The sequence below is a fragment of the Colius striatus genome, chromosome 4, assembly GCF_028858725.1.
Source record: "Colius striatus isolate bColStr4 chromosome 4, bColStr4.1.hap1, whole genome shotgun sequence".
Taxonomy (NCBI): Eukaryota; Metazoa; Chordata; class Aves; order Coliiformes; family Coliidae; genus Colius; species Colius striatus.
Window position 1 is genome coordinate 73337772 of NC_084762.1, and position 14084 is coordinate 73351855.

Here is a 14084-nt window from a genome sequence, read left to right on the forward strand (position 1 = left end):
GCAATCCTAAAAGTCGCCTAGAAAAGGAGAGCTCCCATAGGAAGTTTTGTCCTGGCTTTTGGTAGATCGTGGGCGTTTGAACTTCTCCCTGCAGCTTGTTATTTTTGTTTCTTTCACTTAGGTGGGTCTTAGTTTATAAGCAAACAAAAACTAATGGCTTATTTCTTACTTGAAAAAGAGTTTGCATAAAACTTTCCTATATGCAGCCTCTCAATGTTCTACTAAGCTTTGCTCTTTACTAAACTTTCTGTTCAACTATTTCTCTTATTGGAAGGAAAGCAGTGTTGCAGAGGTCACTCACCTGTGGTGTAACTACAGTATAAACTACATTTAGATGATACTCCCTATTTTACCAGTAAAATAAGCAAACTCTAGTTTCATGGCTTAGATATGTTGGAGTTTCTAGTTAAAAGAACCTCATTGCTTCCACAGAATCAGACACAACTTTACTGGTTACTGGAGATTTGTTTTGTACATTCAGACTGCCTGGATTCTCAAAGAACCGGAGAAGAGTGCAGAGAGTGAGGCTTCACCAAAACCTTAACCATGGCTTGTGGCTGAAGAGCTGCAGAATGCAAGTCTTTGATTCTCACCACCCTTTCTCAGAGTGCTTTGCAGCTTCTCTGGTCTGCTTTCCTTTCCTACAGAGACAGGAACAAATTTCTGGTATTTCTGACTCTTGGTCTTTTACTGTTTCCTTTTTAGCATATACCATCTTCACATCTTGGGTGATGTGCCATATAAATTTTGTTCTGAACATTATAAGAGCCTAACATATATGACCTCCACCTGTCAAAATTATTTAACAATGTTTTCAGGGAAAATTAATTTGATCAGAGTGCAAAGTAAATAGAGGCAATTTCGTTTTTCCACTGATGTTATTAGAGGATAAGCATACATATATACACCTACACACATAGAGGCAGTTTTTTAGTCCTCTAGCTGACAACTAGAAAAGTTTATCTGCTTCAGTACTGGTCAAGGACCACTTGATGACCATCTGGATGTAGTTTCACAAAAATCAGAGTTGTCACAGATCTGGCTACTCAAATTGTAATCACAGTAGTAGGAGACAAATGCAAGAAGCCTCTGTCGCTTGCACGAAGCCGTCATTATTCCTGAGGAAAACAGCAGCATGAGCTGGTGGTAGTGAGCAGAAGCCCGACCTGTAACACCGAGCGGTGTCGCTCCGCCCTCTGCAGACCAGATTGTGGAATCACGTTTCACCCCCAAACAGACTTTTAAACCACATCTAACACGGCAGAATAAAAGCTGTCGTTGTGAATTAAACGTGCGTGGGCACTGCCTTCTAACGGCGCGCTGCGAGACTGCAGCCTGTAAAGAAGTCAAGTCAGGAGTGTTCCTGAGGCAGTGGGTGTTCGCTGCGTGTTCTCACCCAGCCCACGCTGCCCACCTGGCCTGCCAAGTAACTGCACCGGCGCCTGCAGCCTGAAGGCACGATGGGGTGTAGGAAGTACTTCTGTCTGTTACTCTGATGTGTGTGTTGCTCATGATGGAGAAACAAGATTCGGTTCAGCTCTACAGCCAGGTCCAGGGACAGCAGATGCTGGGACTCCTTGACTGATCTCCCTAAGTGACCAGCAGGATGCCAGTGATACCTGCCTTGACTGATGCACAGTTACCAGCATCCCACTATGCCAGAAGTTTAACTACATGCCACCTTCCTCAGCCAGCTGGCTCCATCTTCGCTCCTGGGTAAACATCCAAGAAATGTGATAAATGCAACCACCTTTATGAGCTCTCTGTAATTGGATATGCTCTCCTCACGTTATTGAGGAAGGAATGTTGAAGCCCATTGAATTCTCAGGTATTTGGGCAGAGAGGAACCCCATGAGGTTCAACAAAGACAAGTGCAGTCCTGCATCTGGGAAGGAACAACCCCACGCACCAGTAAAGGCTGGGGATTGACCTGCTGGAGAGCAGCTCTGTGGAGAGAGACCTGGGAGTCCTGGTTGACAATAAACTAACCATGAGCCAGCAATGTGCCCTCACGGCCAAGAAGGCCAATGGCATTCTGGGATGCATCAAGAAGAGTGTGGTCAGCAGGTTGAGGGAGGTTCTTCTCCCTCTCTACTCTGCCTCATTAAGGCCTCATCTGGAGTCCTGTGTCCAGTTCTGGGCTCCTAGTTCAAGAGGGACAGGGAACTTCTAGAGAGCCTAGTACAGGGCCAGCAAGACAATCAGGGAACTGGAACATCTTTCATACGAGGAAAGGCTGTGGGTACTGGGCTGTTCAGCCTGGAGGAGGTCCCTGAGTGGGGAATCTCATTAACAGAAGTATTTAAAAGGTGTATGTCAAGAAGATGGGGTGACACTTTTTTCTGTAGTGTCCAGTGACAGGACAAGGGCTAATGGGATGAAGCTGGAACACAAAAACTTCCATTTAAACATAAGGAAAACTATTTCACTGTTCAGGTGAGGGAGCCCTGGCACAGGCTGCCCAGGGAGGGTGTGTAGTCTGCTTCCTTGGAGGTTTTCAAACCCACCTGGGTGCATTCCTGTGTGACCCAATCTAAGTGGACCTGCTTTAGCAGGGGGTTGGAAAAGATGATCTCTCGAAGTCCCTTTCAACCCCTATCATTCTGTGACTCTGTATTTGCTGCATCCCCAGTGATGTGAGAAAATGCACACGACAGCATGTAGCGTTTATGATGAGCTGGCCAATGTTTTTGTACAAAGGGTATGGCATAACCATTCTGACAGGAAAATCACTTTTATAAGGCTTCTCTTGGGTAGGAACAGCACAACAGAACTTACACAACACACAATTCAGATTTGTTCCAACTTGTCATTTTATTAAAGTGTCAACATTTGAAGAATACTTTCCCAGAAGCACATGTGCCACCTCTCAGGCATCACATGTGGCCCTCACAAATGGGCAGTTCCCAACACTCTTCTCCTGCACACACCCCCCCAGCTTGGCCTGTCTGCAGTTATCTAGTGTCACAAACCAGACAAAACCAGTGAGGTCTTATGCAAAAAAAGAAGAATTTGCCTTTGCAGCTGCCAGCACAGTGCCTGCCGTGTTGTGTGACTACTACATGTGCTGGTTATGTGACCTAAAGACTCACGTGTCAGGAAACAAGAGGAATGAGCAGTCTCTCACCAAGCAGCAGCTTCCAGTGCCTAGTATTTGCAGAATGCCTCAGTACAGACTGAAATGGGTACCCAGAAAGAAAAAAATCATTATGCAGTTTATTTACAGAGTGCAGAGATTGCAATGTCATGCTAATAGGCTTCTGTAAATTCAACTTGATGGCAGGATCCTTAATGATTATTCTTTTGAGCTATACTCAGTATCTAGGCGACACCCTCTGCAGTTTGTAGGTAAAACAAGTGAGATACAATTAGATCAGCACATTAAAATCTGATTAAAAAAGGTATAAAAATCTACCCTGTAGATTGAATTGGAACTCCCACTCAGATCTACTGCAGGAACACAGACTGAGAGAAATTGGAATGACATTAAACCACTGACTACATTTCCAAGTGAATGCTTTTGCATGGCTTCTTGTTTTGTCATCCTTCGTCGCTTTTGGTTTGTTGAGGGCTCTGCTGCAGGCTAGAAAAGTTCCAAGCACATCATCTAAGCAACATGAAAGTCTCAGGCTTTCACTTTGCCCATTTCACAACCAGTTTTATTACTTCCAAGGCAAAAAAAAAAAACCCCTAGAGGAAAACAATGATCACGTTTATACTTGGCAAAACTTCCGTACTTCCATCTGACAGCAGCTGAGTGGCATTGTTCAACAAAGTTCTTTACACAATCCCTGCTCTCTCAGGTAAGTGCCACAGAAGTATCACTTAGGATCTGGGCTACATCTTGAAAACCTTGTGCAATCTTACCTGCATCAAATGGACATTCAAGCTCTAGTTTTACCTTTCTTTACATTCTTTTCATTTGGGGACTTGGGAGTGGTTTGTAACACGTAACTGAAGAAAGCAAAGGAGGGGAAATAAAATACTTAGTACTAGTCCTCCCCTTCCCAACAAAATAATTGTATTTAACAACGTAGTAATTATTCTCAGAGCTAGAAATATACCAAATTCTGTAATAAAAATCCAATACAATCAGCACTATTTCTGTACCTGCTTAAAACTTCGGTTGGACAAAGACCTGTCACATCCCACCATTCCAACCACGGCCAGAAATGAGCAGCCACTCTTGGATACACATGATGATTTCAGGGGAATGCTCGAGCTTCCACCTACATTTATGAATAAACTTCTGGCAATTCAGTGCCTGGAGTGCAGTCTCAACAGAGCTAACGCTTCTGTTGCTTTGATTAAAACAGGGTATAGGAGACATCCTCCTTTCCCAAGCTACATAAGACTCAGTCTCATGAACTGAGATAGCATTTTCCCCAACTTGTTCCCTACATTGTGACACAAGTTCCAGAGCGAATCCAGGAAAAAAAACCCAAAAGCATTCTGTGAGGATCCTTGGTTTCAAATGGCCTTGGAACAGGCAAGACAAGGCAATTCAGCACTTTTTGCTTCTTTTCTAGAGCTTGTTAATAAATCACATATTACTGCCAGGATCTTCTCTCACCATTAGCTGTGGGAATGGAAATTGCTCAGGGCCACCTGAGGACAACCCAGGAACATTTACTGATTCCCGTCGGCACCGGGACTGGCTCTGCATGAGGGACAGAAAGGGCAGCAGGCCTCTGCGAGAGGCTGACTGAGCATTAAGCATCTGGTCTCTGGGTCTCTCCATCTCCTGAACCAGCAGTTTTAGAATCTTAACAGTTGAAACTTCATCCTGAAGCACCAATTGCACTAAAAACAATACACAACCCTAAATATGTCTATAGCATTATTCGAACAGCACCTCTGTCCAAAGCCAACTCACCTCTGAACCTACTGGCAAGGCTGCATGTGGCACTGGAAGAGAATTCTAGAGCACCATGGCAGCACTGCACACATAAGCACTGCCAGGCCTCCCAGGCACACTGCTGGTCCTCTGCAGGCTCTAAAAACCCACTCACAGAGGTGAAGGAGAGCAGGATGCAGAGTCCATTATGCCTCTGGTCACTATTGGGATCTGCTCTTCCAAAGAGACAGATTTGAGAGATGGTCTCTGTAAGAAAGACCGTGCAATTGTTTTGGAAAAGCTCAGAAAAAGAACAGATTGACAATGTACAGATTAGGGCCATGAGCAAAACTGGGCCAAAAAAGAGAAATAGGTCTGTATAGTTGGAATTGCACAAGGTAAGTAATTTTGCATTTATCTGTAGAGTATCACATACTGCATAGCAAAAATACTGTCAGGCTCCTCATTTTGAGACACTTTTCAATGTAGTAATTGCCAGGACTGGTAATCCTTTCCTTCCTCTCTGGCTGCCCCAAACTCAAATCTATCTCCTGTTATTTATACATAATGAGAAGAAAGAGCTTATAAACTATGGTGACATTAACTGTAATCAGGCCAATTCACCAAGTAACATGATACTGGAAGTAGTTTTATAGGGGGAAGGGAGTGTGTCAAACCAGGACAGTTATATTTCCTGAGTATGTAGCATTTTGAAGTGAAGCTGAAGTGAAAGCTAAGTGAAACTGAAAAAAAATCCAAATTTTAATGTCAGTGAGGATATGTATTTTCCCATCCTTAAAAGCCTGAGCCTTTTTTCCCCTTGAAATTTATTGATGGCAGTCATATACTCTTCAGAATCTTGTTAAAATTACACAATTTTTAATAATTGCACAATAACTTGTTCACCTCTTGCAGTGAAGGCTGAAAAGAAGTCCAAGAAATTCACTGTGGTAAAAGTCCTTAGCCAGCAGAAAGAGTTTTGAAGAAAGTGGTAGGAACTGGAAGGAAACTTCTAGCACCTGCAGTTTTTGGCTTCTGGTGGGTAAAAGAAAGTTTTAAGTTTTGGGGTGAGGGCTGATCTTGCAGTAATTTTTTGAGATCTACGAGCACATGCTCAGTAACAGCTGTGAGCAAAGCAGGACAGCAGGATTCATCTCCGTGCAGAAACTCATAGGCTTGTGTGTCATGGCTGCTTCCCAACCCACCATTCTGAATCCAATATTCTGCAGAGATGGGAAATAAGGCTCTCTGCTAGATGTGAGCAACAGTCTCAAGGGGCTTGGCCCCTGGTCTAAATCTGTTGATTTCCTCTTCTTTAACACTACTGAGTATGAGCTTTAAACTCATTTAGCTTCCAGAAAGCCTCCAAATTGGTTGTTTCCTCTAATAATTCAAGTCAGTTAAACTGAAAAAAAGTTTCCAGGTTGAAGTCTGGGTGGTATAATCTATTTCTACATATAAGCACTCAGGTGTCCTCCTCTTCTCAGAAAACTGAGAAACAAATTGAGCTCATGACCTGTTTCCACACAAGTAGGTACCACGCACAAGAGGACTTCACTCTGCATGTTTACCACAAACCCACCGAAGCTGCTGGTCCGTTTGGAGGTCAGTTAATTCCTCAATGGATCTCCAGCTGCACTGACAAGCATACGCTCGTGCTCCTTTCTTCTTCACCATCTTTGCTCTTAGTTTACAGAGCTCAGGCATGTTATTCCTGTCAATCAAGTGAATTCGGTTTAGGATCATGCATTTGTTTTAAAGAAAAAAGTTTCATGAGGCCATTTCAATTTGGAAAAGCTCTTAGAAGAGTACCACTGTCATGAATGAATTTAGGGATATAGATTTGAACATTAAGAACAACTTTTTCACCAAGAGGGTTATTAAGCATTGGAATGGGCTGCCCAGGGAGGTGGTGGAGATACTTAAAAGATGTGTAGATGAGGTGCTGAGGGACATGGTTTAGTGGTGGGCTTGGTAGTGTGAAGTAGGTGGTTGGACTTGATCTTAAAGGTCTTTTCCAACCAAAATGATTCAATGATTCTATGATTTTCACCGAACATGACAGCGTAATACTTGATACTGGAAAAAAGTAAATCTGACTTGAAACAATCAGAGTCTGTATGACTGAAGGTATGGTGAGAAGTACATGCTGAACAGTCTGCATTCATTTTGTGGGCATCCTGTGATAGCACACCAGAGGCCAACCCATCACACAGACTATCTTCTTATTTCAGCAGTAAAGTTGCCTTTTGATCCATGAGACTCAAATTATTTTTCAAAGCAGGTGAAGGACGCAATGGTAAGGCATGAAAAAGGATTATGGGAGATGCTGCATCGTTCTCCCTGCACTTTCTCACCCGATCCTCCAACAGGTTGCAGACATGCTCCTTTTCTAGGTAACACAGGAGCGCTCAGGACTTTTCATGTTCCCCGTTCCTATCAAGCCCCAAAGCACAGTAACAAAATGCAATAAGAGCAAACCCACCTCAGACATACCTGAAAAAAAGATAGTCACAGGACTGATCCCAGATGTAGTCATTGAACAGTGACACACGGAAGTCGCAAGCGGTACAGCGCAGTTGGTCACACGTTCTGGTCAGAAAAGAACAGAAAGTTCCAAGAGCTTCTTACAACCAGAGAAGCTGCACAGATCACACCTGTTTTCAAGGGCAGCACTCTCTCAGAAATACCAGAAGTGCCGTTGCCCTGTAATCTTATAGTTTTACATCTCTGGCACATTCACTATGCTGTGTGCTTTACCTTATATGATCATGTATTATTTTTACAGGTTCCTAACCTCACTGAACTCATCAAATTAACATATATTCTCTCAATACATTCTCTTTGGTCTTCCTCACTGGTACAGCACCTGACCAGCATCCAAATATGCTTCAAAAGCATAATTACTACCAAAAAATCCCACATGGAAATGCAATAATGTTCTACAGGATTTTGGGGATAATTCTTTAAGTACCTCTCCTACTAAGTTCAGCTGCAGTTGCAAAGCACTCTGGTTATTTTCAGTTCAGGCTCCGGGATGATTTAAACCAGCCCACTGATTTAAGTCACATACTCGGCATCACACAAAAAGCTGAAGAGAGGCAGAGAAAAACAACAGCACTCTGCAGCAGCAATTTCCTTAACTACATGTTTCTGATTGTTGGAGTCTCATGTCTCTTTCAACTCCTCAAACAAACAAAGATCTAGTGGTCTACAAAAGAGAACTGGAAGGGACCAGCTGACTTCAGCTACAGGCAGCCACATATGCAGATGAATATAGAGCTGTCCTGCCCGGTTCAGACACAGGACTCTGCCCCCACAGCAGCACCATTGTGAAGAAAAATAATGATAAAGCAAGCAGAACATTTTTTCCACGTTTCTTACCTCTTTGAAATATTTGTTCCTATGCCAGAGGGAGATGAGCTTCCACCCAGGTACACTGGACAACATCTATATGGGTTTCATTAAAAAATACCAAATTAGAGCAAAACATTTTTGAGAAAGCAGTACCATGGTTCTCCTAGTTTAACAGCATGGCGTTTCTTAAATGGTATTTGTTAAATGTAGGCAAGGCATCCAAATCCTTACAAACTACAGAATTAAAAAATTTCCATTACCAAGGTGTTCAAAGGAAAAACTGCTTGACAACTACTCTCTCCACCAAATATGGATGAGACTATATGTTGCAGCGTTTGATAAACGTGTATGTCCATAAAGCAAAGGAAGCTGTTGTTCAGTAACAGAAATGATTAATAAATTTACAGTAAATAATTTTGACCATGTGATAGCACATTAGTAATTCTTCAAAATTATCTATCTCTGTTTTTTCTTTCAGAAGAATGCTTCTCTAGTTTCTTTCTTAATTAATGCCAACACAGATTAAAGAGTAGCAATGCTGTTAGAGTGAAAACAAGCTATAATCAAGCTATTTCAACTAGACAAAACATTTTTCACTTACCTTTTCCTATGAGCTTGTACAACAGCACTATTGTGTTCAGGTGTGAGACTTGCACAATTAGACTTCAATTTCTATTTCAAATGCAAACAAAGAATAAAATGCAGCATTACAGCAAGGTAACAATATTCTGTTTTATGTAATAAAGAGGAGCCAGAAAACCTCAGTCACAGGAGAAGGGAACAAGAATTTGGGAATTTGTGTGCTCACTTTTCTGTGAGGCTCTTTGAGACAAAAGCTGTTGAAGTAAGACAAATGAGGCTTCTCTTCTCATACTGAACTCCCAGCTCTGCCTGAAGGAATGCAACACCAACGTGATCACTTTGACTTTACAGTCAAGACTTAGTATTTCAGGCCTTCCTTCTTATAATTTGGCTTTTAAACACAGTTTTAAATTAGGAACCTTCTCTGTCAATGGTTTTTAGGCTTTTTGTTTACTGAAAACACACCAGAGACTTACATTATTCACATTACATATGTGTCTTTGAAAGGTTTCTTATTTGCTGCACATGAAAGAATTTATTTGAATTCCAGAATACTAGAATGCTAGATCCTAAATGGGAGGTCCTGGGGATATAAAATTATACAAATTTGCTGAAGTAATTAACCCTTTTTGTGGTATACAAGTGGGTTTTCTTGGTTCAGATTTAGCCACTCAGTAAGAAATCAAAGACAAACAAAACAAAACCAATGCCACTCATGAAAAGAAGAGAATCTGCACAACGTGTTATGATAAATTTTCCAGTAATTGTTAACAATTTGCTACTGATGGTACCTAAATGAGTATGGATTTCCAGTGTCTTTTATCACCGTGTCTTGTCTGTGTAGGTCTGTGGTTTCGTCTCCCTCTCCTGCTGTAAAACAGCAGAAGTTATTTGCAGATGCTATAGCATGGGGAGCAGCGGTTGGTACACTGCAGGAGTGCATGACCATTCAGAGGGATCTCAAGAGACTGCAGAAATAGCCTGACAGCAATCTCTGGAAGTTCAGCTAAGGGCAAATGCAAACTCCTGCCCTTGGGGAGGAATAACTTTCATGCACCAGAATACACTGAGGCTGACCAGCTGGAAAGTGCTTTGCAGAGAAGGTTGTGGGTAATTTGTTTGATGCTAAGTTAACCATGAGCCAGCACAGAAGGCCAATAGCATCCTGGGCTACAGGAGGAGCGTTGCCAGCAAGTCCAGGGAGGTGATCCTTCCTCTCTATGCAGCACTGGTGAGACAGAATCTTTTTGGTTGGAAGGGACCTCTTGAAATCATCTAGGCCAACCCCCCTACTCAAAGCAGGGTCAGCTTCAGCAGCTTGCCCAGGACTGTGTCCAGCTGGGTTTTTAACTGGAGAATGGAATCTTTCTGGTCAGCCTGTCCCACTGTCTGACTGTAGCAATGTACCTGAAGGAAAATGGACATGTGGCCCACACAGACTTTGGTTGTATGATACCGTAAGCTACACAGGCTCAGATATAGGCCTCAGACACAGGCCTCAGACTTTAGCTATATCAGACAGTGAACAGTGGGCCTGAAGAATAGTCAAGGATAAGTTGCTTATTAGAATGTAGATGTGAAGGCAGCTGTGTGTGGGAAAGTAACTGTAAGCTTAGAATAGAAATTAGATAAAGAAGGAATTAGGTAAAAGAATGTAGAAACTGCTACTATCAAGACACTAACATAGTTAAGCTTAATAAACCATATTCTGCTATTAGGCAGAACAGAGCATGATAGACTGAGGTAACAGAATAATAGAATACATCATGTGTTTAGAAAAGAATAACATATATAATGTAATTGAATGCTAAAATAAAGGGCTTCTGCATTGATCATATTGGTCTGATGCGTGGTCTGTGAATCCTGTCCTGTGAGGTGGTCCCTGCATCTGAACACCCTTGCAATAAAAATAGCGTTTTCTTCTGTACAGGTGGAATTTCCCATCTTTCAATTTGTGTCTATTGCCTCTTGTCCTGACAGCGGGAACTACAGAGAAGAGTCTGACCCCTTCCTTACTCCACCTGTCAGGTATGTATGTACACTGATGGTATCTCTTTGCCAGGGTCTCTCAGTTTCTCCTCACATGAGATATTCCAGTCCCATAACTGTCTCCCTGACCGTTTGCTGGTGTCTCTCCAGTAGCTCCATCTCCCTCTTGTACTGGTGAGCCCAGAACTGGACACAGCACTCTGGGTATTTCCTCATAGATGTGGCTAGAGCACTGTGCCCATACAGAAGAAACATGGACATAATGGAGTAGGTCCAGCAATGGACCATGAAGGTGATCAAGGACTTAGACTATGTGACATACAACTAGAAGCTAAGTGAGCTGGAATTATTTAGCCTGGAGAAGACAAGGGTCAGGAGAATCTTATCAGGGTGTAAAAATACATGATGGAGAAGAATAAAGAACATGTAAGCGGACTCTTAGTGGGGCTCACAAGACGAGAAGCAGTGGGCACAAACAGATAAGCAATAAATTCTAGTTAAAGATATGAAAAAAACTTCTTTACTTCTTGTGAGGGTAGTCAAACACTGAAACAGGTTACTCAGAGAGGCTGCAGAATCTCCATTCTCAGAGATATTCAAAAGCAGTCTGGACACAGTCCTGAACAGTCAGCACTAGATGGCCCTGCTTGGGCAGGCGGTTGGACCAGATGACCTCCAGAGGTACCTTCCAACCTCAATCTGTCTGTGATTCTATAATGTTTGACATAATGCTTTATCTTGAACTAGCATTTCTTCTAACTGCCTGTTACTGCCTGGGTAAGACCATTTATCTTTCTCCAGTTCCTCACTATAGGCTTGTTGCATTTTCCTTTCTGATTTATTTTCCAAGTTTATCGTACAGCTTGGTTTAGTTCATTTTTGCTTGAAAACAATTTTAGTTTCTAGTGCTTTTCCTTCCATCACTGAACCTCATCCATTCTGCATTTCTCCAGACTCCCACTCACCGGAGGTGTTTTGGAGAAGCTGCTGTCATTACAGATTTCATCAATAATGTCATCTATATCTTCTTCGCTGCTGCCAGCATCCATTATCAGTTTAGTTGACCTGAAAAACAAACATATCAGCATTCATCTTGTAGCATAACTGGAGCAGTTTTAAGAATTGTAAATTAAAACATAAAACTTGTTACAGTCTTTCTTCTAATATTTCTGTAGTACCTAAGGTAGGCCATCTGGATCATGACTGGATAGATGCAAGCTGCAGGATGATGCCTTTCAGTCTCTGTTGAACTGTCCCATCACAGGTCTTATTTTTACTTGCTTCTTTTATTTCCAACTATTTCCATCTCAGAATAAAACTATGGTAATATAACTATGCAGCGCTTACTGAGCAATAAATTGGACAGTCCTTATTTTTCACATTAATGTTCAGCAGCAGGAATATAAAAGGGTCAGAGGGAGTTCTCTCCTCATGCTGTGCAACTGCAGGGGTTCGAAAGGAATTCCTGCCAAATTGTAGGCACTTAGAGAGATCACCTGCACTTTGCTTTCACTCAGGAGAGAAGTCTTGTCACCCAAGTCTGCTGTTTGCTAGCTCTTTGTCAAAGAAAGGGAGGCCTGTGGTACCGCTGCATCAACCAATCAAGAACAAATCTACTCCTGAAAAAGAAGATAACTCTGTGATTAAAAAAAAAAAATATTTGTAATTAGGTTGACTAAATTTAGCTGCTCATCTAACCATTATGCAAACAATGAAAAAGTCCGGTAATGTGGCCAGAGGAAGCAGGCTTGTTGGTCTTCTGTTAGTCACTTAGCTCTCAAGAGCTTTGCCAGGGATTGCGATGCCTGTTGGGTAAGTGCTCAGCCACTCACTTGTGGAGGCATCTTCCCAAGCCCCCGTGGTACACAGACCTTCCAAATGGAGTCAGAGACACCAGTGAGGGACGGGATGGAAAACTGAGGGCTGGCAGCAGCAGTGGTGTGGCAGACCGCTCAGCAATACTGTCAGCAGCGACCCTGTCACGACCAAACCTGTTGGTATTCTGACCAGCATTTTGTGACATCGGAGGTGGATACATGAAAGTGCAGAGTGTAAATTAAGTGCTTACCATAGAAGATACAGCTAGTAAAAAAAGTCTGAACAGAATACATAAACAAGCATCAACAGAGTAAAAAGTTTGATAATACTATTGCTAAAGTTCTTCCTGCTCTAAATTGCAGGGTTTATAGATATATCACGAGGTCAGCTGGAGAGGTAAGTAACCCCCGATCCCGACTCACGCGCAAATGAGTGCGGCTTTTAACGCCATATTTAATCTGAGGCTGGGATGCTCCCAGGAGACAGAGTATCTCAAGTAACTCAGCTCGCTGGCACGCGCCTTATTTTTAAAGTGCTACAGAGGACGCTCGTTGACCGCCGACCCGCGGCGATTTCAGCTCCCGAACCTCAGCATTCCCGGTCCCTGCGGCGTGTCGCGGGACGCCGACACGCTCCTGCCCCGCGGGGCGCGGGAGGGCCGGGCTGCGCGCCGCCCCCGCGGCCTCCGCTCCACGGGGAGAGGCGTGAGGGCGCCGCACGGACGCAGGACCGCTAACCTGCCCTCTGCCGCCGCCGCCCCCTGCTCCTCGCCGTCGCCGCCCGACGCCCCCCGTCCCGGCAGCCGGCACAGCCGCCTTTCCACTTCATCCAGTAGCCGCTCTAAGTCGTCCGCCATCTTGCGCCGCCAGCCGTTGCCAAGGCGGCTCCGCACCGCCAGGCGCCGCCGGGGGCGGAGTCCCGGGGCCGGGAGGGTGTGGGGGCGCCCGGGAGAGTGCGGGAGAACCCTTCTGCCGCCGGGTTTCCGCAGGGCGCCAACACCTCCCGAGACGGAACGGAACAAAAGGGAAAAAAACGCTGGAAGAGCCCAAAGGCTCTCTCCGTAGTCGGCAGGATTCGAACCTGCGCGGGGAGACCCCAATGGATTTCTAGTCCATCGCCTTAACCACTCGGCCACGACTACGCATGCTGAGTTAGGGCTCACCGCCTTACTACCTCTAATGGCGCGGGCCGCGGCGCTGTGGCCAACCGTTTCCCACCGCCTCCCACCGGGCCGCGGCGCACGGCCGGGACAGCGGCGGGAGTCTTGGGCCGACGGTAACTGATAGTCCCGCGAGCGTTATGGTTTGGCATGTAAGGCATCTGCCCTCGCGAGGTGGGCTGAAAGACATAACCGCAGTTACGCTTGATGTATTTGCGATACAGTTCAGTATGCTGTATGCTGATCGGTTTAGAGCAAAAAGAAACGGTTACACTTTGCAAAGTCCCTCGGGAGAAGACTGGTGGGGTTTTTTTTTTTATTGTGTAGATTAGAAACATTTTT

The 14084-nt window shown here is 44.0% G+C and overlaps 1 protein-coding gene and 1 non-coding gene across 2 annotated transcripts; both read right to left on the minus strand.

Annotated features, from left to right (window-relative positions):
• Positions 1-2831: 2831 nt before the first annotated feature.
• On the minus strand, positions 2832-13439 carry CFAP418 (cilia and flagella associated protein 418). Its single transcript, XM_061995346.1, has 6 exons — positions 13321-13439; positions 11731-11830; positions 8796-8866; positions 8222-8287; positions 7334-7429; positions 2832-6551 (listed from the first exon to the last, which is right to left on the minus strand). The coding sequence occupies exons 1-6, from the start codon at positions 13437-13439 to the stop codon at positions 6392-6394; spliced, it is 612 nt and encodes a 203-aa protein (XP_061851330.1). The 3' UTR covers positions 2832-6391.
• A 203-nt stretch (positions 13440-13642) lies between these two features.
• Positions 13643-13724, minus strand: TRNAS-AGA (transfer RNA serine (anticodon AGA)). The gene has a single exon. It is a non-coding gene; the product is annotated as a tRNA-Ser (tRNA).
• Between the last annotated feature and the right edge of the window lie 360 nt (positions 13725-14084).